General features: G+C 40.5%; 1 protein-coding gene across 1 annotated transcript in view; it reads right to left on the bottom strand.

Annotated features, from left to right (window-relative positions):
• Positions 1-24400, bottom strand: part of DMTF1 (cyclin D binding myb like transcription factor 1) — a 29414-nt gene extending 5014 nt beyond the window's left edge. Inside the window, exons 1-15 of the mRNA XM_064656456.1 lie at positions 24269-24400; positions 17870-17986; positions 17220-17339; positions 16161-16255; positions 15319-15433; positions 12662-12738; positions 11101-11258; positions 10259-10291; positions 9028-9137; positions 8185-8413; positions 6432-6583; positions 4769-4984; positions 2347-2432; positions 1559-1717; positions 474-860 (exon numbers count right to left, since the gene is read on the bottom strand). Coding sequence (XP_064512526.1) covers positions 474-860; positions 1559-1717; positions 2347-2432; positions 4769-4984; positions 6432-6583; positions 8185-8413; positions 9028-9137; positions 10259-10291; positions 11101-11258; positions 12662-12738; positions 15319-15433; positions 16161-16255; positions 17220-17339; positions 17870-17978 — 2046 coding nt within the window. The 5' untranslated portion in view covers positions 17979-17986; positions 24269-24400. The remainder of the gene's footprint in view (positions 1-473; positions 861-1558; positions 1718-2346; positions 2433-4768; positions 4985-6431; positions 6584-8184; positions 8414-9027; positions 9138-10258; positions 10292-11100; positions 11259-12661; positions 12739-15318; positions 15434-16160; positions 16256-17219; positions 17340-17869; positions 17987-24268) is intronic.
• Positions 24401-27541: the final 3141 nt, after the last annotated feature.

Below are 27541 nucleotides of genomic sequence, written 5' to 3'. Positions count from 1 at the left end.
TGGATCTGAACAAATACTTGTAGAACTGCGATACAGAATTATAGAATGGTTTGTGTTGGAAAGGATTTTAAAGACCAACAAGTTCCAACCCCCTACAATTGGCAGGGACACATTCCACTAGACCAGGTTGCTCAGAGCCCCATCCAACTAGTGTTGGAACACTTCGAGGGATGGGGTAGCCACAGCTTCTCTGGGCAACCTGTTCCAGTACCACATCACAGCAAAAAACTTCCTCCTAATACCTCATCTAAACCTACTGTTTTTCAGTTTGAAGCCACTCCTCCTTGTCCTGTCACTACATGCTCTTGTAAATAGTCTCTCTCCATCTTTCTTGAAAGCTCCCTTGAAGTGCTAATATACATGAAATTACTGACATATTTCATACAAATAGCTTAACACAAAGGTCAAAGATGTAATTAAATCATTTTCCACGCAGAAATGGGGAAAACATCAAGTATCATGCACTCCCTTACCTCAGTAACATAAGTGCTGGGTAAATCAGAGTGAGAATCCTCATCCTGTTTCAGGCTGGCATCTGCAATCTCCTCCTCAGTTCTTACCATAACTCCATCCATCAGTTCACTACTGTTCCTGCTGCTGAATTTGGAAGCATCATCTTCATTGTAGGCTGACTGCTCTTCATCACTCAGCTTGGACTGATGGATATCGTCTGGGAAAGTATTTGTTTCTAGGGTATCGGGAGGATCAGTCAGGTCAGCTGACCGAATGTCTGAGTCAACAGTCAGTTCTGTCTGGGTGACAGAGGAGGGGATGTCTTCGGCAGCAACGGTGCGGATTATGACACTTGGCGTGTGGCACTGCACTGTGACGTTGTCACTTGTGTTCAACAAATGCTCTGGCTGTGAGCAGCATTTGCAAAAAGAGACAAACAAAACCCCCAAAAACATCAGACACTTTCCTGTAACTATCTTCAAATCTTTCAGCAAATACAAGCAAAAAGATTCAAATTGCTAAGTGTAATTTAGAGTTTTATATATACAGTATGTCAGCCCAGATCATCTGTTGACCTTTCCTGGTCCTATATGATGACTTTGTAGACTGAATTTGGTGTCACCTGTTTTCTAAGTCACAAATAAAGCAAATACATAATATGAAAGAGACAGGTGAGGACAGCTGTAGATTCAAAAGGTCAGAGGTTTTTTCCCCCAAATTTTGTATCACTTTTGTGATTTAATCTCCAGTTTGTTTCCCCTTCCCTCTCTCTAACAAAAAGCAATACTTGTCACTACTATAAAACTTTTTTTAACAATTATCTCTTTGTGAGAGTAAATGAAAACATCAAGAAACCATCGGATTTGGTTTTGCTGGGGACCAAACCACTGTATGGAGACATCCTGTTCAGCCACAGGAGAATGAAGCTGCAACTTCCAAGTTGCTATTTAAAAACAATACAAAACCCCCAAATTCTCAGTCTTCAAGATTTTAAGCAAAGTGACACTGTTACGACCTAAGAACTGCTTTGCAAATTTACCATGCATTGTAAATGCTCCCCTCCCCCAGAGCCCAAACTCCAGCGTTCACTGCTCAGAGCACGCACCGATAAGGCGTGGACTATGATCTGCTCCGGGGAGGCCGGAGCGGCCGCGGCCGTCAGGGTCATGGTGGGACTGGTTGTCAATGTTAAAGGAAGGCCTTGGCTTGAGCTTGTCTGCAGTAAGTAGGTTCCTGGTGTTCCAGTCGGCTGGAGATGGAAAGACTACAAAGACAACACAAGTTTAATGCCCAAACTTGCTGCCCAGGCCAAAGCGGGAGCAAGTTGATTCACATGAACCAGCCTAAATGCAACTCTCTGGAAAACAAACACACAAATCCAATCCAATCCCTTCTGCACTAACTGCTGTACTGCACTCAAGAAGCAGAACCTCCATCTATAGCCTTTGGCTACCAAGACAAGTATTAAGGGCAAGAGCCCAGCAGGTCTGTATTATGCTGTACAACAGCAAGTAAGAAGGGAACAAATTCAACTTACTTTTACACTGAGATGAAAGAGAAACTGTGCTATAAACTACAGGACAATGGAAATGAGACAATCTTTACTTGTTGAGAGCTTTCTCTGGCTCCTTTATGTCAGACTACAATGAGAAAAAAACCAAGCACAAAGGGAACCTTCATAGCAGTAAGGCATTAAGACAGATTTAAAGCATTTAACTGTAATTCACAGTGTTCTCCATGGCCCTAGTGGATTACACTTTCAGAAAAAAGTTTCAGAGCTCTTAACTTCCTCTTTCCACTTCAAAACTTTTGTTATTGAAACGCACAGTTCTGTAGTCTAAGAAGTAGCTGGGCTTAAAAGAAAAAAACACAGTAACAAACTGTGTTACTTACTGGAAGAATCTCAAAGGTCTGTAGCGTTCCACTGTTTAGTGTTATTGTCTCAGAGTCAACAGTAGCAGCAGGGGAATCAGTTGAGGCTGCAAAAGGAAATAAAAAAAAGAAAAAGAAAGTATGTAAACCAGAATGTTCAGTCCTGCAGAGAGCATAACATACTATAATTACTACATGGCAGGGTACTGTTAATTCCACTAAGAGGAAAAAGAAAACTGGCCGCAATCCTAATGACAAGGTTCTCTAATTGGTACACAAGACACAATACTATTTAAGGAGAGCATTCTACAATCCAAAAGAGCAAATGAAAGTAAGTATGGGTTTAGTGCACAGAGATAAAAGCAGACAAATAAAGTTTCTGACGTGATCTAATTACTTTTTGTAATCAGATTTGTAAGAGGTTCTAATGTAACGATACCCTTTGGTGTAATGATACTCTTTGGATTATGTATTGCTTGTTTTAAACTGGTGTCAGGTTTAATATTGTTGTTTCCAACAGACCTCTTTTTTTTTGGTATTTTTAATCTCTTCTGCCCTCCACAGTGTGTCTACCACTGATGAAACATCAGATGCTTCCCAAGGTATTTGCCTATCCTGTGTGTTGTGATGGCAGTGTATAAAAGCTGTAAATATTTTGTGTAATTATTTATGAAATTATCTCCACTAATTCTAAAAGTAATGAAGAGAGGCATTGAAAACAATTGATGCATGAGGTATTTCAAGATCACCAGGTCCAAACAACTTGTACCAAAACGTTTATAACCATAATTACGATTTCTACTTAGTCTTAAAAAAATCACAAGTTCCAGGAAGCTGAAGGCAAATTAATACTTTGCCTGGGATTATCCAGTAACTTCCTAAATATCAAAAGGGGAAAAGACCTACAAGATTACAACAGCGATCCAAGCACTGGAAACTTTGCCATCTCAGACTCTCTAGTTGCAAATTAGAGTAATTTTGATCTCTTAAGATAAAAGCTCCAGTTTTGAAGCTTTTATTGTTACAGTGTCATGTTCAAGATTTCCTGCTGCAGGTTTCCTGCTACCCAGTAGCAGAGCTGCGGCCCTTCAGTCACCCAGCCAGCTGTGTTCATAAAACCTGCAGCAATTGCCCCTTTGAAACCTTGAGCCTTCTATCAAATGCAGCTGAAAGTGGCCAATAGGTTCAGCTCTCATGAGATATGGAAAGACACAATACAAAATTCACTTTGATTACACAACCAGAAATTCTTCGGAAAAGCAGACTAAAATGGGGAAAAAGGCTTGTTAGGCAGACAGGGACAAGTGAAGTCACAAAATAACTGTTCTGGGATTCAATTCAAAAAGGACTAAAGGTTACAGAATACCAGCCCATCTTGCCTGCTCATCAAAACCCAATAGCTTTGACCAAGCTTTGTTCAAAGTCTGAGACCACTGACATATTGTGACAGATAAAAAGTTCTTGGCTGGGTGTTGCATGTCATTCTAATTAAAAAAAAAAACACACATCAGATGAAGATAGCACTTGATAAGTAGATAAAGACAGGCTAACCTAATGAAATTATAAACAGAAAACTGTTTACCAAATGCCTACCTAGTCATAGTCTGATCAACTAATTTGGTAATCAGCAAGACCAAAGCACTAAATTTTCCTAATAAAATTCACAAACATGAATGGTGCAAAATAGGATATGGTGGAGACCACAGTCTACATATAGGGTGACTGGAGTTAATAAAATCAGTTAAAAAACCAAGCAATAAAAACTATAATCAAAGTAGACTTGGTACTAAAAGTTTGATAATGAACAAAGTCCATCCTTAAGAGAAGCATCAGCTTAAGAAAAAAAAATATAGTGGTTAGAGCAGAACATTGGCTGAATGTCAGGGTGACTTGGCAGCTAACACTTTACAGAGTCTCTGTGCCTAGAAATAACTGCATAATAAAGAGCAGGGCTAGAAAAAACATTATACACCTTCTCTTCAGTGTCCTTCATCAGAACTGAGGGACAGCAGCATATATAATTTACAAAAGGAGTCCCTGTACATGATATTCATTGTTCTGCACAAGAGCCATCGAAGAAACTTAAGGAATAAACATATGTTCTGCATCTTCATTAAGAGGCTTGTGTACTGAAGGCTTTTCAAAGAACAGGCTATGTGGCAAACTCCTGTGTGCACACACACAGACAGACACCTACAATACCTATGGTCCAGGTGCCCCAACTGTAGCTTCTTGGAATTACTATCACAACAATATCTACGTTTGCCTAACAAAGTTAGAAACAGGTAAATGGAATCCAGAAATGCTTCACCTGAAGTTATGACAAGACCACAGCAGAATTACTACATTTCTTTAAGACATGCCCACTCCTCCTTCAGCATCTAAATGTAAGAAAGCTTCAGGTTTTGTTAGAGGACAGCGGTTGTTTGTTCCAGATACTTACAGACATGGGTAATCTGGACTGGAATCTGCAAAGCTGCCATGGGGCTTGGGGCACTGCCCGTGTTTTCCTCCAAGCGAGCCACGCGAATCTGCACGTGCTGAACCCCCGAGCCAGAGTTAGTGTTTGGTAATCCACTTCCAGATTTGTTCTCTGAGAGCTGGTGCCCTGGATTGTTTTTTTGGTTCTCGTGGAGTTGTTTAAGACCCTTTATCAGCACTGAGAGAAAAAATACTCATGCTAAAGCATGTTGAAGAAGCACATTTGAGATGCTGCATGTGAAATTTACCCAAGATGAAAAAAACCCACCAAAATCCTTCTGAATTGGGAACTTGAACAATTCGTAGACATACAAAACCTAGAAATTTAGCACACACATAAACCACATGTATAGTCAACTACTGCAGTGACCTTGATTTTTCATAGAACCTAGGCATTTCAGAATGCTTGGCGGCGGGGGAAGCAAAGCTTATAAAATTTTGCAACTCTCTAAAAACATGTACAACTGCAAACTACAATCAAGTGCCAGTATCACTAGTTGTGTAATGTTGCTTCCAGAAATAAACGCTCCAATCTTACAAAACACGAAAGGGGATTTGTTCAAGAGCTTGACAGTAGTGCCACTAGAAATAGGGAGCAAGAGGGAATTAATCTCACAGTGACTATATTACAATTCTTCACCTGTGCATGAAGAGGCCCACTGCTCCAGGGAGGGAGCAGCTGACATAACAGCAGGTTACAAAACCTGAGGCCTCAGCTTTTCTAGCACTCAGTATAGCAATCTGCTTAAACATCTCCCACTTTTGGTATCAAGCCATTTTATCAAGGGAAAGAGAGAGGAGCCTGTTGATTCAGTGATGCACTTACATTATGAATTATTTGATGCAACAACTGCCTATTAATGTGTGGTAAGCAGAACAGTGTTCCCCTCCCAACTGCAGCCTCCAGGCATGACTAATATAGAACCACACTGACAACCACAGAAGCGTCCATTAAATTACACCTTTCACTAATTAGACCATGACTAATCTCTCTGATTTTTTTTTTACTCTCCCCAAGTCAGAGAAAAGAAGGACTGAAGGTCACAGAGACTGAAATATCCTCTGGCTCAGACACTACTTTCTCTAACCAAGAATGAGAAAATGCTATGATATGTATTTGGGGAGCTTTATACTCCTGATTTCTCCCCTCCTCCTCATTGCAGATAGTAGATCTACCTTCTGTCTACAGCTGAGGCTCAGCACCTGACACAGATTATATTTTAACATGGTAAAGGTAACACATCTAACCTGAGGCCACAGTTAGGCTGCAGATACATATCCTCTTCCACCTGAAGAGGTCACTGCCCTCCATACCAAAGATCAGCATCATCTGAGATCTGCCAGCTGAGCTGCTTATACACATGTTCTCACTTTAGCCAAAGCGAGGGGAGATGGTAAAATCTGTTTAGTTGTATACATCAGCTCGGCTTGTTTCGACTGAAACACTTAAGGATTGCTTGTAGGAGCAATTCAGCCAGCAGATCCAAGGGGGTCAGTAACTTCCAGCAAAGGAGCAATGTGCTCTTTGGCCAGCAATGCTGTAAGCAGACAACAAAATGCAGCCTTATTCCTTTGACATTTGTGAAAGGAGCTCTCAGAAGAGAAGTATGCAAGTAGTACATTACCAGGGAACGAAACGTCTTTGTGGTTTGCAATCTGTCTTTTAATGGTCCACCATTTACTCCGAAGCCACTGTGGTGAGCGGACACTACTCCATCCTTCAGCAAGTAAATCCCAATTGATGTCATTTTCATCAGAAACTTCAAGTTCCGCTATCCTGGCAGGATAGAGAAAACATTGACCTGTTAGAAACTGCCCTCCAGACCGGCAGGGGTGTTGCACATCTCCGGCCGTGTCACACGTAACAGCGCAGAATGACATGCTAGTGATCAGGCCACCAGAGCTCATGAATTGACACAGGCTTCCAAGGCTCCACGCTGCCAGAGGTCAAGCAGAATCATAAACCACGGAAGATGGACTAGACCTGTTAGATGATCCAGTCCATCTCCTTGCCATGCAGGATTATTCTCCTTATTTGCTCATACATTAGGACTTAGATCAGATTATCGTGAAGCATTCCAAGTGGTGGTACTTGCATCTTTTCTTTTTAAAAAAACCATTCCCCAAACAAATCAACAAGGCAGGAAATACTTCCTGAGATTCACTCTGAACTTTCACTTAATTAATTTCATGTTATTTACTTCTGTTTTCTCCTAAATAACAACCATCCATCCTTAACATAGATTTTTGCCTTCTCTCAGATGCTTCTTAGCCAAAGTAGATGAAGTTAACTACGGCATTAAACAGTTCCTCATAAATCAATCCCATCAGGCTCTCCAGGTAAGGGACAGTCTCCTCTACCAGAATCTGTTTGAATACAAGAAATATTTCTGAATTGCCTCCAGCTCATCTGTACATGGAGCATATGAAAGAGGTGAACAGCGAGAGGGGGAAATATTTTTGTGGAAGTTAAGAAAAGTTCTCTTCACAAATGAAGCAATAGCACTGGACACTCTTGGCTAGCTAAAGAAAAAAAAAGTAAAAATGGAAAAAACTACCAGAACCAACCCTGCAGGATGAGTGAAGGATATCTGGACAGAACAAAACAGAAATATTAAGATTTATAACTAGCACATTCTGAAATGTGGAATCAGGGTCCTCATTTTGAGTTCATGTCAAACAGCTTCAGTAAATTAGTGAATATTGCTTTGTAAGTAATCCTTAGATTCCCTGGATGTCTTGGCTTTTTATTCCCACCCAACCATAAATATCCACTGGCTAAAAAGCCTGAGTTAAAGGCATTCAAAATGGGAGGAGGACTGGAGAGAGCGAAAGATTTCCAAAGTCACTACCAGGTTGCCAGTTCAAATGTAGTCAGAGATGCTGACATCCAATCAGTGTTTGGTGGCCTACATGAAATTAATTTGCAGTCTCAGTTTAGCTCTTTGTAGACAAGGCGTCCACATCACAGAAACCACCACCACACTTGACCCTTGTTGGTCATCTCAGCAGAGAGGCCAAGGACTGAACGGGCAGGGAGACTGAGCTACCCTCCAGTTAAGGGTTAAAGCGCATCGGTGGGGCCACGTGTGGGAAGCTTGCATGGTTGCTGCCTGTGCTGTACCTTTTCTGTGGAATAAAGAAGACTTCAGTCTCCAGGGTTTTCAATCTGACACCTTTCACGAACACTAACATTCACTAAAAAAACAAAAAACAAAAAGTATGTTCAATAATAAATCTCTAGGAACTGTAAACACAGCAGTGATTTTTGGAGGGTTCTAGAGTTTTCAGTGTCTAAGAAACCAGCAAAATGGACCCCAATGGAATCCTGCCAGCAACACGTATTACAAGCCTTTAAAAGTAACCAAAATAACAAACCTCATGATCAGATTTATTTCATCTTCCTTGGTCCACTCAGTGCCCCCACTTTGTTTCCAGTTGAGATAGTTAAGCCATTTAGAGCGGCATTGCTTCTCGGAGCGTGTCCCGACCCGCTCTGCCACAGCAGCCCAGGATACACCTTGTGTGACAATGTCACCTGGCTCTGTGCTCGTCAGCTCATGCACTACTTCTGCCAGCCTTTTTTCTTCTTTCTCTGTCCACTTTCCTGAAAGAGAGAAAAGCCCTCCAACTTAACTAACAGCAGATATTGTTCTGATCTGCAACACACCAACAGACATTTATCTTCTGTGCCTAACACCTTATTCCAGATGCAACTATTGACTTGTGAAGAAAATCTAACTGTTCTTAACTAATAACAATTTATATTGTTTCCATTCTTGATTAACAAATGCACAATTTCATTGTTCTGCTGTCAAATTTCTTTCTCTTCTCTTCCTCTTCCAGATGAATAAATTTTCCTGCCATTTGAATATATACATTACAAAATAAACAATACTTTACTTCTGAAGTGCACCTGTCTCTTAACTGACACAGTGTATGTTTATAAACATTAAACACAAGGGGAGGCTTTTTAATCCACCTCAATAAAATATGCTCCAGTGGAACATATAATGGATAACGGACTGCAAACGTAAACTGAGTATTCTGATTCTTAAGAAGTGAAACTGGAGAAACTTACACCAAATACATTCTAATTTGACCCCAGATTTCACACAGTGAGTTCCTCAGTTCAGATTTACACCCCTCTGAAAACAGTGATGACAAAGGTGACAGAATTTTAACCAGAACATCCATTTCTGACACCAGCATTTACCTCACCTGTGTTGCAGGTATCTTTCATCAATCTGCAACGATCTTTCACAGAGGAAGCACTTCTCCCCAGGGCAGCTCCTATTGTGGCCCAATCATTACCGTGCTTTACCCTCAGCCTAAAGAGAAACATGCTCATTAGCACTATATCCAGTTAGAAGATTACCAAAATATGAAATCCTCTCTAATAAAAACAGGGTGAATGTGCAGTTCACAGGCTTAAAGACACTTTGATACTTCACTATTTTCTACCATCACTGCTATTTTTTCTGTGTGTTTCTAGAAGCCTTTTGGGCCAGCTAAACCACAGGATATTCCTTTATTAAATGCTTAAAACATCTGTCTTGCAGGAACATTGTAAGGCTTAATGATTGTTAAACAGAATACGAAGGTTTAGATAAACAGCTAACATACATTCTATACAAGCTCCTCAAAGATTTTCAGGTGGTATAAAGAGTACTTGAGAAATCGAAATAATGCCTGATGAAAACCCAGGCATCCTTTAAATGAAGCAAAACACTGCATAATCATGTTCATAATTTTAACAATTATTTTCCTCCCTCACATGACAGTAGGTTGCTTAAAATGTTGAGCCCTGACTAGTCCTAACACATCTGGAACCACAGGCATCTTAGGAACAACACAAACCAGCTAAATTGACCCCAACATATCCATCAGTGCAATGAAATGAACTCCCTTCCCTCCTTCAGTCCAACAATTTCTTCAAACCGCTCAACCCTGGAAATCTGCAGGAGGGGACAAAGTCTGCAGCCCCATCTCCTTAATCGATCAGGTTTATGTTCAAAATGAGACTCTTTGAGCTGTAGTGATAATTTGTGTAATTCTGCAATACTTCATAGGGGAGGTCCTATTCTTGACCTGCCACTTTCTTTAGAAATAACCTTCGCTCAGATTTCCTAAAGAAATGGAATTTCTGTTTCTCACAAACATAACCACAAATATTGACTGTTTTGTAAAAATCTGAAACATTCCTTTGAAACAGACGCTTTGCTTTATACTTTGTTGCATATTGTTGTCCTGAATACACATTAGAAAAAATTGCTAAAAAAATCCAAATATAGTTTCATTTCTCTTCAGATAATGACCACTATTTTTGGATAGTTTTGGAGCAGTCAAATTTACTTGTAACTTTTCAGTGATTTCACATAAGGAAACCTGTAAAAACTGCTCAAGCTACTAAATATAAACACGGAAGAGTGACCTTGTTCATGAGACTTACTCTTTAAGCTTTTCAATTTCCTCAGGAGTATACCTAGGCAACAGGTAAATAAAAATACATTATTTTAAACAGAAAGCATACAGCATAAATACTTTTATTTTACTAACCACACAGTACACATTCAGTTACAAGAGATTAAGGAATTTCTGCTGTAAGAAGCATATCTCACTGAATGCTTTGAAAGAACATGAGGAACAAATGCCATTTTCCACATCAGTGCATTTCTAATGTTATCTGGTCTAAAACTCCCCTCATTTGTCAGGAAAATTCCTCGTTCTTGGTCATCTTACTAAGAACAGAATTAAAATTTTGCATAGTAGTCTCTCAAATAAACAACTATTTCTTCCTTCCTGTCCCAATTCACAATCACCATAAAGCTGACTTCCCATCAAAAAAAAAAAAAAATTAAATCAGCACTGAGAAGGTATTTTTAATTTTCAGCTACCTTCAAAAACTAAAATCCAACATCCTTTCTGGATGGCACCAGACCACTCTTTTGCAGAAGAGCACAGTGTGGAGATCAATTACCTCTAGGTCAAAGCTCTAGGAAAAAGTTACATCTCAGCAGACCCATGCTTGTGTCCAAGTCTTCTAATCATATCAGAATCTTCTACGAACCTTCGTTTTGGGTGGGTTTTTTTGTTCATCTGTTTTTTTAAAGTTGTGAATAGCATCAACTTAACACAACTATTGTCAAGGTTGTTTTACTGGAATTCAGCAGAGGTGACATGATTAGGAAGATCTGCTTGGCTACAACTTCTGCCTCACACAGAACATGTCAAACATAAATACATGACCCTACTCATACCAATAAAACCATGCAGCATTAGAGGTTTTCATACTTTCCAACATGGTTTCTGTCATCATACATGCGAAGAACTCTTCTATAGACAGCAAAGAGAGGCCGATTCAGACCCCAAGCTATTGTCCTGTAGAAATCTTTTCTTTCATCTTTTGACATTTCAAATATAATTTCAGTGGCATCTTTTATTCCACGGGCCTAGAACGAAGCATTTAAAAAAAAAACAACAAAAAAAAAACAAACCACAAACAAAACACCTTAGATAAAAGTCTCCTGGAAATCAAGAAGCAGAACACTTAAGAACTGAAGCCATTATGAAACTTTTTGTGTATTACAAATACTACAGTTCAAAAGTAAAACTGAGTATTTATGGATTAGCTCCCTCAAATACAAAACCTTGATCACTAGGGTTTATTGTTTTGGTTTTTTTTATACTGGAGTCCAGGTAGACACAGAAACTCTAACTTCCATCCACATTTAAGAAAAAAATCTGTCTAATGCATATTTTAAGATCAAAAATTGAACCATCAAAGAGAACATCATGGAAAACATACTGTGCTGGAATTAGCCTGGAGTCATACAAGAGAAGGTTGTCAAACAGTGTTATATCAATTTATTACATAATTTTAGATATTATTTATCTGAAAGCAATTTCTTTCAGTTAAACTACTCTTCTTGTTTTGATGGAAACAAAACACTGGAATGAAGTATGAAAGGAAAGCTTTAGTTTAACTATAACTTCTTAGTTTAACTTCAGCTTAAACTAAGAATCACTATATTTAAACTATTCAAAGTAGTACAAGAAAGCAGGTAAGTGGGAAAAGACTGAATCATGATTCATCAGTAACTCAGAAAAGTTATTTAGCTAGCTTCAAAAAGCTTCACTAGGTTTAAAAGACAGTATTACCTATGAATGATTTTGTGGCAGAAATTCTAATATATGCGTGGGCAGACACACTTTCTACAACAAATGCTTTGGGATGAACACTAAATTCAGGGCTTTTTTTTGAAACCAGAAGTGAAGGATGGTGAAACTGTAATATCCAGGCTACGTATTCTCAGTTGTAAGGGCTCAAATATCCTCAGCTGCAAGCCTACCACAAATATTACTTATGGGCAATTATCACCATCACTGTGTTAACTGCAAGCCAATTTACACTGAACTCTGACACCAACACATTAAGATGGCAGACACAGCCATCCTGTTAGTGTAGTAAACAAACAGGGATATGGCATCAAGGAAGTCTGAAAGTTGTATTCCATGCTCTGTAAGGAAAATTATCTTTATTGCTAGTGCAATTTTTTCCCTCCATCTTCACCAAAGGTTTCATGAATAACCAATGTATATTTAGAGACATTTAGGCATGTAAAATGTCACATCAGGATGCTCAAAATGGGCAATATTCAATATAAAAATTAAAAGCAGACTTAAATCCTGTGTATGGATATAATTTTCTTATGTATTTCAAACGGGTAATGACCATTTCTACAATGAATCAGTCAGAATCACTTATGAACATTCTGGGAAGTACTAAAGAAAGCTGGCTTCTAGCAGAACTGCATCACCACACCAAGGAGCAGGTAAGATACTCTAAACATACCTTTAAATAACGCTCAATGTTACTCATCAAAATGTCAATTTCTTCCTTTGACCACATCCCTTGCTTCCACTTATGGCCTGAAAATAGAAATGGCAAAGTAATGACTGAAGTGAAAGCCAGGAAAACAGCAAGAACAGAAGCATCTGACACACGACCCTCACACTGCAATTAAAAAAGAAAAGACTAATTTTAGCTACTAAAAAGCTAACCAGAATTTTAAACAGATGTTATTTCATAACTGACAGCAACCATCAACTAATGTTTAAATAATGTGAGTCAGACCTCTCTTCAAAAACACCCATATTTTAAAAACAGAACATAAATTCCTCTATGTGCTGTCAAGTCACATTTTCAGAGTTTCTCTTCAGCCGCAACTAGAAAATTTGTCTTTAAACTGACAGCCGAAATTTCCAGGCTCTCAAAATGATTCCAGAAGCTAGAACTTAAAATGTGACTCATAATATTACTTGAGGAATTGGCAACTATGTAGGCTTCTCTTATAAGCCTCAACACTCCCCAACATGTGAGTAGTGCCACCTACTGTGAATGCTTTTCATACAGGTAAATCACAGAACAGAATGCTCTGCTTAGTCTATTTTGACAAGCTGGTCCCCATTTCTCTCCTTTCTTTTGCACTGATAATAATGCTCAGGGGACACAGTCAAGATAAAAACTCGTGGTGAGAGTTTTATTTCCCTGAATAAAAGTGGCAAACAAATAAAAACAAACATAATGTTCCTCTCTGTCTAAGCCCTTAGTAACTACAATGTCAGCTGAGCTTTAAAGGCAAATCCAACCGACTTTATTCAGAGAGAAAACTTCAAACCTTAAGTCTATCAATAAAACATTCCTACTCTAAAATACATAGATTATCCTTTTTTATGGTCATACCATACTTTTAATTCAGATTACGTCGGTGTGACCCAGTTTACATACTGGTGTGTGCTGGCTACCTGCCCGCCTCTGCTCAGAAAAATCAGGGTACTTCCTTCTCAGCCTGCTAATTACCAGAGCTGGGAGGCAGAACACACCAAAGAGAGTGTTTACTCAAATCCAATTATAATGAAAAGTACAGGCATTATTACCAATTCCATTGGAACTGGTGAGAGAGAACTCTTTCTGTGTGCCCAGTGGCTTCAATCTCTTCTTCCAAAACTACAGAGACAGGACAATAATCTATTACTGTCACTGTGGTTCATACCTCTACCCAAGCCTCTGACTTCATGGGACATGGCTACTCTTTATACAGAATAACCTTTAATACCCAACTACTTTAGGAAAGGATATATATTTTGCACTTCACTTGTTTGCATATTCAGTCTCAGCATTATCATAACCTGCCCAGAGGTCTGGAAATAAAGCATTATCAGGTGGAGACTGCTATAAAATTATGAGCTCGGGCAACATATGCCAAACTCTGAGCTACTGAAAAAGAAGGCACATACTGGCATTCCTCCAGGGCTGATCTCTGTGATCACGAAGATCACAAGAAAGGTTCAAGTAGTACTGATTTTCAAATATTTTTCCTGGCATATTTTACTAGAAATGTCTTCCTCAAATTATTAATCTCTTAATTGGAATCTCAGTGCCCTCATTCATTTGCAACTGTAAATGCCCCTTGTTATCACTATGATATATAGTCAGTTGATATGTCTGGGAGACAGCTACAAATGCACTAGGTTTCTGAATACACTGAATAGCTTTGAAGCCCTTTAAATCTAATAAATTAGAAGGACAGAGAAAATGGGAAGAAATTACTTGTCTGTTAAAAGCAACTGCTGGTGCACACATGGGATCAGCAAGTGGTCACTGACAGAGCTGCTCAGCTCCCTTTCTCTGAATTTTTCATATTCAACATTCAGGCCACATTTTCACTGACTCAGCAGTATACTCAGCTCACTGGACTAAAACTCACTGGGTAAGAGATCATTTGCTCCTGTGAGACAAAAGCATCACATTTTTTCCTAAAGGTTTCTAACAAAAAAGGAAATTTCTTTGAACTGACTGGAAAAAAACTATTTTTCCTCTAGAAATAGGAAAAGTCAAAGCTAGAAAAATAGTAGAGAGACTAAGGAAACTAGAGAGACAACACATCTTCACTGGACTTTAAGTTGTTTCTCCAGGTTCAGAAAGACACTTGCCCTGGGGGAGAAAGAAAAAATACAAGCTCTCAAGTTCAGCAACTACTACATGATTGCACAGCTTCATTCCGAAAGGGAGGGATGCCAATGGTGTGGAAGTTTTAGGAGTAGCAGTGATTATTTCAGTAGATCCTGGTCTGCATGAGCTGTCTTCTTCTGAAGCACCTCCATTCCCAAAACTATTTAATATGAACCATGGCAGGCAGACTAAGAAGCCCTGCCTGGAGGAAGATGCACCAACCTGAGGTCAGATTGTGTTTTTTCCTGGTGCACCCCTCTCTGCTGCAGCTTCCCATCTCCTGACCAGGGAAACACAACTGTCTGCCCCATCTGGGCCAACACACAGTACCTACAGCCCTTCTCTACCATAGCACTGCAGTCACTGTCACCACTGCAGGCACAACCCATTTCCAAAAAGCCAGACTAGAGATTACTTTATGCAACATGCAAAATATTCTGAGACATTTGGAATAATTGAGCTTTTCACAGTATGGGAGAGCATTTGATATCTCCTACCTTTATTGGTTAGAGAATCCTTATCCTCTTTGGTTGTGAACCAGGCTTGACTAACAGCTGACACTTCTTCATTGCCCATTGGGGAGATTTCATCCAGCTGTTCATTCTGAAGAATCTTAAAAGACCAATATGAAATTACCCAGTAAAGACCTTCAATTCTTTATCACCTTGCAATTAACATGGAGGCATAACTTAAGGTAAAATGGAATCAGCACACCAAGTCACCTTGCTGACTGTTCAAAAGTGCCCCTTTTTAAATATGGCATTGAAAGTACATTCACCTTTCTTGGAACGCCTGAGTAAGATTCAGCATCTTAATATACAGATGTTCTGAGAATTAATTAAGTAACATTCTTCTTCCTGTTTCATGTCCAGTAAATAAGAAGAGTCTCACTGGCTTTGGTGCAGGAAGGACTACGTCCAGCACCTCCAATCTAGAACTCTGAAACACGGTACACCCACAATGAGAACTGCATGTAATTGTTAGACAAAGCCTATTTAGGCCTGTTATAAAGCTTAACTTATAATCAACAAATGACAGAAATAACAGATAAACTTGTTTTCTATGCAGATCACCACAGAGCAAGTGATTACCAGTGGAAGGCTACCTCTATTACTGTTTGCTGTGTTGCTCTTTGGGCAGTAAGTTACACTACAAAAAACCTCCCTCATACATAAAACAGAACAGCATTTTATAAACAAGATTCATGCTTAAATACACTAATTTCATATTAAAGTAGTCTTGTTAATTTTATAAGTCTTTCTGGTATTTGTTTATCTTTTCATTTCGATTTAAATAAAAACATGTATCAAAGAGGTAAAATTTCAAACTTTTACTGTACCTGAATCTGGGTAACAGTTCCTTCATTAATCTCATCTTCAGCTACCTCAGTGGTAGCAGTCATGGTCACCTCAAAGCTCTGATCATTTTCTGAAACTTCAGAATGGGTAAGTTAGCTGCACACTTTACTCTGGAAACATTTTTTATGCATGCTACCAGTTTTACACATTGCTACCTTTGAACTGAAAATTTTGAAAAAACTTTATTCGGTATTTATTTGTTGACACAGTAAAATCATTAAAATTATTATCAACTGCTCCTCTTCATAAAATTTAAATATGGGTTTTGAAACCTTCAGTTTTATGTTTGACTACAACTAAGATCTAATGTGAAACATATAAACAAAAGGTGTCTGATATGATGCAAACATTTGGAACTGTATTAATGCTTCCTTTCCAGCCCTACCTCTGGTATTTTCCAATTACTAAAGGATAAAATTCAAATCTTTTGCCCGCATGTGTTTTTCCCAGCTCTCCTTCAACTTCAACATGATAATGCCTTTACTTCTAAGGAATGTCTACTAAGTTCCACCAAATAAACAGCCACTCAAGGTATTGCAAATTGGTATTTTAACTAGATCTGGTTTTGCCTCCCTTTGAGAGATTAAGTTCACCTATCTAATATTCAGTCAACTTCCTTAAGATTAATTCAGTATTCACCCTACCTTTTTTACAACAGTCTCTACCTTAAAAGGACCATACACCTCAATATTACATAACACTGAAATGCTAATAATACTGTTTGATCATTAAAAAAAGTTAACCTCTCTTTGCAGACGGAGAGCATCTAATTTGCTGTTCATCCACTTATCCTTCAATTTATTCAATGCACCTGTGCCTGCAGTTCTCTGTCTGCAAGGCAGGTCTATTTTGCCAGTACTGTGCAGATACCAAACACTGCAAAACCATCCAAGGGTATGAGAGATAAAGATATACCCAAGTGTATTAATAAAATTTGAAAAGAAAAAACCCACGCAAAATATTCTAATGTGATTCAAAGAGTCCACTTTTAACCTTTACCAAGAGATATCTTTGCTACAAGAGTACACAAAAGAACTTACTTGGAACTGCAACAACAGAAATGCACGGAGTGGAATCATCAAGGCTTTGATCATCCTCTGATAAGCAAAGCCTCTTGTGTGGAGGTTCAGTGCTGTCTTCAGAGTCTACTTCATCAGCTTCTAACAACAAAAACATATGCAGGTTACTTCCTGTTAACTAAGTGGAGCTCTGGACAGAGTTCTAACAAAGTGGGCCAAAACAAAAAGTAGAAACAAATGTGACAGGGTGGTTCAGAGCTTTATTGCTACCCAGGAACTTGGTCTAAGTTACAGGCAACAACAGTGCACATGCTTTCCTCAACACACATTTCCTGTGAGATTTTCTTTGTAAATTCTATCCACAGTTTGTCACACTAAAATCAGTCCCTTACTACACAAATTTGGGTACATGCTTGGTTCTAAGGATGTGTTTCCACTGAAATAAATCAGAGCAGCTATATCCCTGTTGGGCACCTATAGACAATTTTGGGATTTAGACCTAATTCCACACTCTATCCTTCTTTAAACCGAAACAGAACAAACTGTAGCATCATAAACCTCAATTGTAGCATAGTAACCCCAGTAGCTGGTAGAATCTGGGGGCAGGGAAGTATGATGGTCAGATCAATCAAAAAAAGAATTAAAAAATACTATGCAATACAATTCTATACCATTTTGAGGGCAATGAAGTATAAGGTTCCCTTCAGTGTCCTGAGTCAAAGTCACAGAGTTCACGGTTTCTACTGTCACTGTGTCAGACTCTTCTTCAACTGTGCTCATACTCAAACCTGAAAGAGCAACACACAGATTACTTTTCTGCAGCTGGACTCTGCTTGGACCATAACTCTGCTTCCTGTATCCCAAAAAAACAGCATAATTTTTCACAGAGTCTACTCCTTCACATGAGAAATCCACAACTGAAGATATTCACCTACCTTTACTTTCTGCATACTTATATATTGCACAGGGTAACATCAGACAGCTTTAAAGTTACTTTTCCAGTTAAAAATAGCACCTAAACTCCCCATTCAGAAGCATTTGCAATGTACTAATAATTTGGGGGTTGTTCTTTTTTTTTTTTTTAAACACATACCTAAGCTATTACTTTTTCAGTATTTCTAAATTCTTCAGATCTGATGCTTTTGGTCTAATACTTGTTTCACTGTTCATTTCATAATTCTACTAATACATAACCCAAAGCTAGTCAGGACTGACAAATATTTTTCTAGTGTAATCAGGGCAATATGAAGTGCTTCTGATAATCTCATTTGCACGATAAAACTACAATAAAGAAACCCAAAGTTTGTAAGAAATTCTATGTAAATTATCGCCATGACTAAATAAAACAGAGTAAAACACCACAACAAAAGTTCTAACCCCCCAAATACAAAGAAATGTAACTAATTTTCTGCTGCAGAAGCTAAATGAAATCACGTCTAAAATATCCAGAAGCTTTGCAATGATTTAATCCATTTAAAGCACCTGGGCTTGGTGACTTCGGCAGAGATTTGAAAAAAGAAAATATTATTTCTCCTTTAAGTGTTCAGCCCTTTTTATGTGTTTAGACATAGGCAAAAAGTACTTGTAACTTTTATTTTGAAGCCAAAATATTGTTGTCAGCAATTCTACTTACATTGTTAAAAAATCATTGACTATAGTGTTAAAAAAAGAAATCACAATTACATTACAAAGTTTCCATGTACCAGGCAGGGATACTCATCTACCCATACATAAGTGGAATTTACAACATGGATTTCAAATCCCCTCTATAATGTTAATAACACTGCTTCAGTGGGAAATGATTTCATTTTGGAGAAGTGTCTTCCTATAAGGATAAAACTACTGCCAGTCCTTCAATAAAATTACTTATCACCCCTTGAGCTTGTTGAAGATTTGGCAGATCTTTAAGCACATGCAGTAGCTCATTCCCCGAATGAAGTGGTATTACCCCTCTGATCATGTCAAAAATTTCAGATACACTGCCATTTTGTATCAGAGGGTTCTCAAATTTACTTTCACATCTACCATCAGCAACAAGTCCTTGTTGCCACGTGCAAGTGTAGGAGGGAAAAACTTCCTTGGGATTCATCTCCTTCTGAGTTTTACAGCCTCTGCTTGCTGCATGGCTGTAGTACTGACTTTAGGAACCTGATGAGGCATCCTTAACTCTAAAACATGAAGAAAGACATCCAAAGCATTACAGCTAAATTAGCAGACTGTAACTTTATCAAACTAGTTTTGAGTTACTCATTCTGCCTTTGGGGAGTGAAGAAATTGGGACAAAACATACAGATTCCCTTTTTCATGTTCATATACACTTTGTGAATAACTTTCACTACATGGACTGCTGTAATAAAAATTCCCAAAGTTATGAGAAACGTCATGGAGAATTTTTTAGTTTTTTGTGAACTGGTAGTGATAACACGCTGAAAGCCCCTATTTTTCTTCTCACTGTTCTAAAGGCTTGAAAGACGTGATTTCTTTTTACAAAACACATCACAACAATCATGTACTTCACCTAAAGCTCTTCTAAAAGCAGTGGATACTATAGCACCAGTCACAACAGGAGATACAGCAGACTATTCCTTCTTTTTTATTGGAAGACTGAACACAGAGACAGCAAAGCTGCGTCATTCTTTCAGCAGTTACTCAGGACTTGCTGAAAGTCAATTAGTATGTTTACAGGATCTGGCTCCCAAATCACAAGCACGGGGCAGTCAGGGCTGTCCCTTTGCATTCTCTGCCTTGCTGGTTTGCCATGTTAGGAGAGAAAAACGACACAGCATAAAAGAGGTCCATCCAGAGATCCAAAAGTGGCATTTCCAGAGGGGGGGAGGAAGATACGCCATGATCAGTAGCTGCCACTCTGACACTTCCATACAGAGCTGTAACGGAATAAAAACAGCCAAAGCTGAGGCAGCACATCCAACAGCAACAGGCAGCTCCTCGGATCAAGCTGTCAGCTCAAGCTCCCAGGTATAGCAGAGCACCAAACACTGGGCACTACACACTGTTCAAGGAACTGGGACTTCCCAAGAAACAATTTCTCAATGTAATTCCTGGACTGAGCAGGGTTTTGTAACCTTTTGCCAATGTCCCAAGAATGGTTTATCCCAACAGTAAGTTGAAAAGCAAGTATAAAAACAGGCTCTCCAGAAAAAAAATAATAATGTTCTGTGTAAGATACTTGAGGTTTAGCATATTCAGAGTTTTCTGAGTAAAGGCAATAACCATAACCAAGCCCTGATAAAAACTCAGGAAGAGTCAAACCCTTGAGTTGACAGGAAAAATTCCCATCAACTTTAATGGATATGGCCTTGGACCACAACTGAAAACTGAATGGAAAGAGCATCAGGAGTTAAGTCAAAGTCAAGTGCATATTTTGGACATTATTTTTTATTCATTAGACTACACAAATACAAGAAAACTGAAGGAAGAACACAACCAAACAAACTTGTTCGTTAAAGACACATCAAACCCCAGGACAGGGGTGTCAATCCGTGAGTACATGAATCAGTGACCAAATCCAGGAATAACTGTGGTGGTTCTTCTGACTGAACAGGAAGCAATCTCCAGACCACAGAAAAACCACTGGTTTACACTTCAATGACTAAGTGTACCACAGTTGCTGAACATGCATCAAATATGACACACAATGGGACCACTTGGAGTTTATGATGAGCTCAGTGGCCAAAGCCCAGTGCTGCTGCTGGAGCCAATGCTCTTATGGCTTCTTAATTAGTGAGAATTATGACCTAGGTAGTCTCATCACCTCAAAAATACCACCTTCTTTTCATAACTTCACTAAACGTGCTTTTGAAAGTGCACTACTTTCTATTTTAAACAAAAAGCTTACTCAAATATTTAATTTTTAATGAACAACCCCAGGCTTTTCTCTAATCCTTGATTCAGACACACTCTTTAAAGAGATGCCAATCTATCACTAATATTTTATGTTCTGAAGGAGAGTTTGCTTTCAGGGAAGGCAACACTGTTGGATACATCTACACCAACACTGTGGATGGCATAATCTTAGATTTCTAAGAAAGCACCTTAGAAATTCGTGTAAAATCAGTAAATGTTTTTTTGCCTTGTTGAATTTCTGCATGTATTTACCAAACCCAACATTTTCAGAGCTGCATTACAATTTCAAACAGGTTTCAACATGCAACCCAAGAGAAGGGAAAATACTTTGCCTACAAGAACCATTTAATACAGAATTCCAATATAAGTTTTCCACTAAAGCCACATAATAGAGCAGTTTTGATTTATTTGGGAAGCCTGCAGCAGATTTAGGCAGGAAAAAAGCCCACACAAAGCTGATTTTATACCGAACTACAAAAAAAACCCCTGAATATTTCAATCCAAAAATTCTTGTAATTCTAAATCAGGCAGATGGGCTCAATTATTCTGTGGGCTGTAAAAATTAAGCACTTCTAAGAAATAGTATTTTTACCCTTTAAGACAGAATTCTGTTATGGCCCCCTAGTTATTAACTGAATGTTAAGTATAGTCTTCAGTGGACTGTTGTAAATCTTTTAAAATTTCTATATGAAATTGCTTTAAGGGCTGTGTTCTATGCACTGGGCAATAAGTATATTCATTAAGTCCTGTAAAAAGCAAAAACTGAAGATTATTAAGGGAGGCTTCCAGCTATTGTGGCATTTAACTGGAACAATCACACGGAATGCACTGGGATTTCAAGGCATTTGTTCAAGAATAACACACAGGAAACAAAGTCATTACAGGACCTCGTATTTTAGGAAGCCTGAATTTTAAGTGTATTCCATACTAAGTCAATACTTCTAATACACCATCAGGAGGTTTTACTTTTCAACTAATGCCTGTTCTCTTATGCTATTATTCGACAGCAAAAAACCCCTCCTTTTTGTCACCCCAAATGGGTTCCACTCTAATTTAAAATTCCACCATGCAGAAGTTACCTCTAACAGCTGCAAAAATGGATATGAGAAGGAACCAAACCGGACAGACACCAACCACAAGGACCCAAGGGCCTGAGTTTGAGGCATACAAAGATTTATTAATCTGTATCAGCATGAGGTTACAGTCCTTTAGGAACAGTTACATTTGACTCATCAGTGGTATTTAGAGAAGTGGGCCATCACGGAGATGGAATATATGGGAGACACAATAGGACAAAGTGTTCTCATTTGCATTGATCCAAATTTGGCAGAACTCCCATCACTTCTGGCCTATCCATTGATATTTTCATAAAAAGCACCGAGCATGCTTTAAATGTCACACAAGGGAAAAAGAAAACAAACAAAACAAAATAAAAGCTATGTCTCAGCTCTTTAAAAAGGAAAAAAACAAAATCACCAAAACCAGAGAGTTAGAAGTTTTCTTTTTTGGGAACAGAAAATGGCTCTCGGGGACAAGGTTATGACTATGGTTAAAAGATCTTGATAAGTATGGTATGTTCTAAAATTACTTTTCTTTCATGTAAACCCAGTTTCATTTGAAGCATTACAGTAGCTTCTTCACCTTTATAAACAATGGGCAGAAGCACACAAGAAAAATATGAACAGTTATTATCCTAACTTTAAGACTGATAAGCGAAGAGACTTCTCTCTTGCTTTGTCATGGGCAGATGAGCATGGAATTAATGCTCACAAATAAGGAATTATTAGAACATGTAAAACTCATTACAGAGGTCTTTGTCTCTTACATACCTACCTTTTATAATTTTGAGTGGTTAAGACAAAAATCAGTATTTTTAGGCATTCTACTTAAGGAGTTTTAGTTGATGTCAAATCTTTTCCATAAGTCATAAAACATCATGAAGTTGTGGATTATTATAACCACGTGCAATGACAGAAATGAGAATCTGAATGAGATGCGTCCACCTCTCTGCAAAACCCACATCTCCTGGTTTTGCAAAGGAATTTTAACTATGCTGTCAAGAGGCCAAGTTACATCTGCGGCCAGAGCAGCGCTGGCAAACAAAAAGCATTTTCTAGATTACTTCAACTAACAATAGCCAGGTGAGGCCGAACAATGGTAACTCTTTGTGAATGAACACACACAAACACTATCTCTCAGCTAAAGAAGTAGCTGGTGCAAATGCAATACGCTTACCCGCGCTCAAGGGCACAACCAAGAACACAGAGACCTCGAAAAGAAAAAAAAAAAAAAAAGGAGAAAAGAAGGCTTTTCCGACCGGAATCCTTTATTCTGGCAAAACAGAGAGCATAATTCTAGTGCAGAAAAATCCTGGTACCGCTCTAACATGAACCCCCTGATCTTGGCAGACTCGCACATTTCAGACACCACTTATAAATAAAACCCCCAAGCAACCACAAATCTCGGCATAAAAAACCAACCAAACAAACAAAAAATCCCCAGAGATTATGAAACAAAACAGATAAAAGCCACAAGCTCAGGATACCCCAAGCGAGAGGAAAATGGGAGATTCAAACGTGATCGTGCAGGTGGCCTTTTATTACAAGACATCCGACTGGGGGAGGAGGAGAGAGTTTGAAACAGAAATAACAATCATAAAAAATATTAATTAAAATATAATAAATACAATAAACGCGCTGGCCGCCCTGCCCTCCGAAGGGAGCCCAGGTTTGGTGATTTCCAGGGTCCATCCACCCCCTTCCCAATTTCCTCCTGCGCAGCGCTCCCGACGCCCGGGCAGCACCCCGGGAAGGCGGGGAGCCGCGGCCCAGGGCTGGCCCAGTGCTCTCCCAGGGGAGAAGCCGGCGGGAGGCAGCGGCCCGGCCCCGGCACTGCCCCCGGGGCGGCGGCTCCGGACCCGCCTCATCGCCCGCCTCAGCCCCGCGGCCGCAGCGCCGCCATTTGGCCCCGGGGCCGCCGCCATTTTCCCGTGTCCCCGGCGGGCGGCGGCGCGGGGTGACCCCGCCGCGGGCCCTGCTGCCCGCCCAGCCCGGCCCGGCCTGGCCTTGCCCGCCCGCCAGCCCGGTTGGAGCGCGGCGAACCGCAGGGCCGCACCCGGCCGCTCCCTCCCCGCCCCGTCCCCGCCGCGCTCCGCCGCCGCCCGCAGCTCCCGGCCCTGCGATCCCGCCGGGCCCCTGCGCACTTACTTCCTGTTTTGGGTCCGGGCACTTGAGAAACCAGGATGGAGACTCCCAAGTACCAGGATGGAGGCGCCGGGCGGGCGGCGGGCGGCGAGCGGGGGAGGCGGAGGCGGTGGCGGCGGGGCGAGGCGCTGCGAGCCCGCCGGAAGGGCCCGCGCCCGCCCGCCCGGCGCTTCCGCCCGCCCGCCCGGCGCCACAAAGCGCACGGAGCGCGGCCCCGAGCGCCAGCGGCGCCACAAAGCGCACGGAGCCGCCGCCTCGGTGAGGGGCCTCCTGGGACAGACACCCCTGATAACACCCACACGTCCTTCCTCAGACTATCGCTTAAGCTATGAAAATACCGAGGTCAAACTCTGGCCGAACACCACCGTGGCTCTAAGTCCCGTGCCCAGTCTTTCATTAAACACCTCCAGGGACGATGTCTCCATCACTTCCCTGTTGTGATGCCTGATCAATGGATCACTCTTCATTTCCCTTGTGCCCAACGACCTCGCAAAAAAAACAAGGCTTATAATCAAAAATGAGCCATAAAGCCGAGAATAAACAAGTATGTTTGCGGCACTCCCTACCCTGTGTTCTGGGTGCCTGTAGGTGCCACAATCCTTGGCAAAATAGAGTCTACCCACTGAGCCCCCTCACAGACAAACAGGGTAGATAAGGGCAAGATGGCACCTGGCATCCCCTGCCCACAATTTTTTGTCTAAAATCCTTGTAGCACTTCTACCACTTCTTTTTGGCCGCTTCTGTCCAGCTGCATCCTCCTCAAACCTTGAGAGCTTTGAAACGTGCCCTTGTCCCCTGAGAACAGCTTTTTCTGCAAACCTTCCTCACAGGCTGTTGGAAGCCTGACACATTGGGAGAGGTCAGCAGAATCTGTTTGCCAGGCAGAATTCAATTGTCCTAAACATCTGGCGCCTTTTAATACCTTAAACGCCTAAAAGCCTCACAGATGCCTGCAGAGAACTGGGCAGCATGACCAGTGAGTCCTGTGTGCTTCTGAGGCAGCATCTGGAGGAAGACAAGGCAGGACCAATGCCCCATCTAGCCTAGGACATCTCAGATGGGGTTAGATGACCATGATTAGGCAACTGCATCTTGCCCATAAGGTTTCAGGTCCCTCTGGTTGCCCTGAGTATGCTACAGCTGAGATACTGGGGCAAACAGGGTCCTTCCAGCATGGCTCTGTGTTTCTGTGGAAGGGGGTGAAGCAGAAAAGGAACCAGGGGTGTTGTTTGACAGCTGGCTGAATGTGAGTCAGCAGTGTGCCCAGGTGGCCAAGAAGGCCAGTGACATCCTGGCTTGTGTCAGGATTAGGGTGGCCAGCAGGACCAGGGCAGTGACTGTGTCTCTCTACTTGGCACTGCTGTGGCCACACCTTGAATCCTGGGTTCAGTTTTGGACCCCTAACTACAAGAAAGACATTGAGGGGCTGAAGTGTGTCCAGAGAAGGGCAATGGAGCTGGTGAAGGGGATGGAACACAAGTCTGATGAGGAACAGCTGCAAGAGCTGTTTACGTCCAGGATAAATTCACTGTGGATATTTATCCTGGAGAAAAGGAGGCTCAGGGTGACCTTGTCACTCTCTACAACTCCCTGAAAGGAGGTTGTAGCCATGTGGAGGTCGATCTCTTCTCCCTGGTAGCAAGTGATAGGATAGAGGAAACGGCCTCAAGTTGTGCCAGGGCAGGTGTAAATTGGATATTAGGAAAAATTTCTTCACTGAAAGGGTGGTGGTAGTGATCAAGCACTGGAACAGGCTGCCTGGGGAAGTAGTGGAATCACCATCACTGGAAGTGTTCAAAATGCATGTAGATCTGGCACTTAGGGACATGGTTTAGTGGTGGACTTGCCAATGCTGGGTTAACACTTGGACTTGATGATCTTAGAGGTCCCTTCCAGCCTTAATGATTACAAAGCTCAGTTTTGCTGTCTCTCACTCTACGTTAAACAGTCATGAAGAAAAGGTGAGGATTTGCACCTGTGAAACAGAGGCTTGTAGATGGGACTCAGATTGTCTTGGGAAGGCAGGGCAGCTTAGGGAGGAGACACTGCACATAAAACTATGGTAGTGAAAGAAAAGAGATAAAATGTGTAGCTGGGACAAGAAGGTAGCTGGGATAAGGATCTGAAAGCAAGACTTATAGCATCTGTTTTGTTCAATGCACATTTAAATTAGCTGTGGTCTCTGTATACTTGCTATTTCTGTACATCAAACCTCAGGAATCTGAAGTTTTTTTATTTACTTGATATCAAATTCAAGGTAGATGTAAATAAAATGATGACTGGAGTTCTCTGGTATTTTAGGAGCAGGATGAAATCTCACTCTGTAACACTTGTTTTGTAGAGCAAATGAGGTTCATGCATCCTGAGTTGTCTCATGTTAATGGAACAATTACATGCACCTATACCTATTTAAGTTGATGAAAGACTCAAACACAGAGTTTGCTATGGACCTAACAATCTCTTTTTTTTTTTTAAATTAAATTAGCTTTTTATTAACTCATGCTGAGTTTTATTCCAGAGGCCTCATGTTCCTGGTAACCACCAGATGTCCCTACTGCCACATGCTCCAGACCCACCAGTTGCATCCCAGAGATGGAACATCTCTCCCTCTGCTGCGATGGAGTTAAAGCTCAATTAGCATTGCTTTGTGGGTACAGTGCACTCACTTCTCATCAGGCATTTGGGGAGAAGTGAGACTGCTTGGTAAGATGAAGAAGTGAGAAAGAGGATCAACATGCTGGTGACTCATTGTAAATCCTGATGCCAAAGCGTGAACTTTATAATCCAAAATCTGATTAGGTGGGTGGTGACAGAAATCTTGGTACAGAGCCTTTTTTTGTAATAGAAGAAATAAAGTTCTATTCTGCAAAATTCAAGAGAAGAAATGCAAAAAGTAGAAATTAGAAAAAATTATGTGTACTAAATACTGAGAGGTGTTCAGGGTGGATGATGTACAAGATGACATGAAGCGTGTCTGGCCTTAGCAGATTGTTTTTGAAATGACCCATAAAAGTGTGTATGGTGTAAATATGAAGTAGGTGACCGAGAGGAGCTGTAGTGATCAATATAGGAGGCCCTGGAGCAGACTTTGTTGTAGCTGGAAGAGAAAGCAATAACTCTTGATTATATTATCTAACCCATGGGCTGGTGTATGAACATGTTGCTTACTGCCTTCTGTCTCCAGTTTGGGGAGACTGACATCCCAGATGATGTGCAGCTGAGGGCCTGAGGGCAGGAAGGGCTGGTGAGGCAATTGCAGGGATGAACTGATACAAG

Source organism: Pseudopipra pipra, chromosome 5 (assembly GCF_036250125.1).
Source record: "Pseudopipra pipra isolate bDixPip1 chromosome 5, bDixPip1.hap1, whole genome shotgun sequence".
NCBI lineage: Eukaryota > Metazoa > Chordata > Aves > Passeriformes > Pipridae > Pseudopipra > Pseudopipra pipra.
This window is presented reverse-complemented; position numbering and strand designations above follow the sequence as displayed.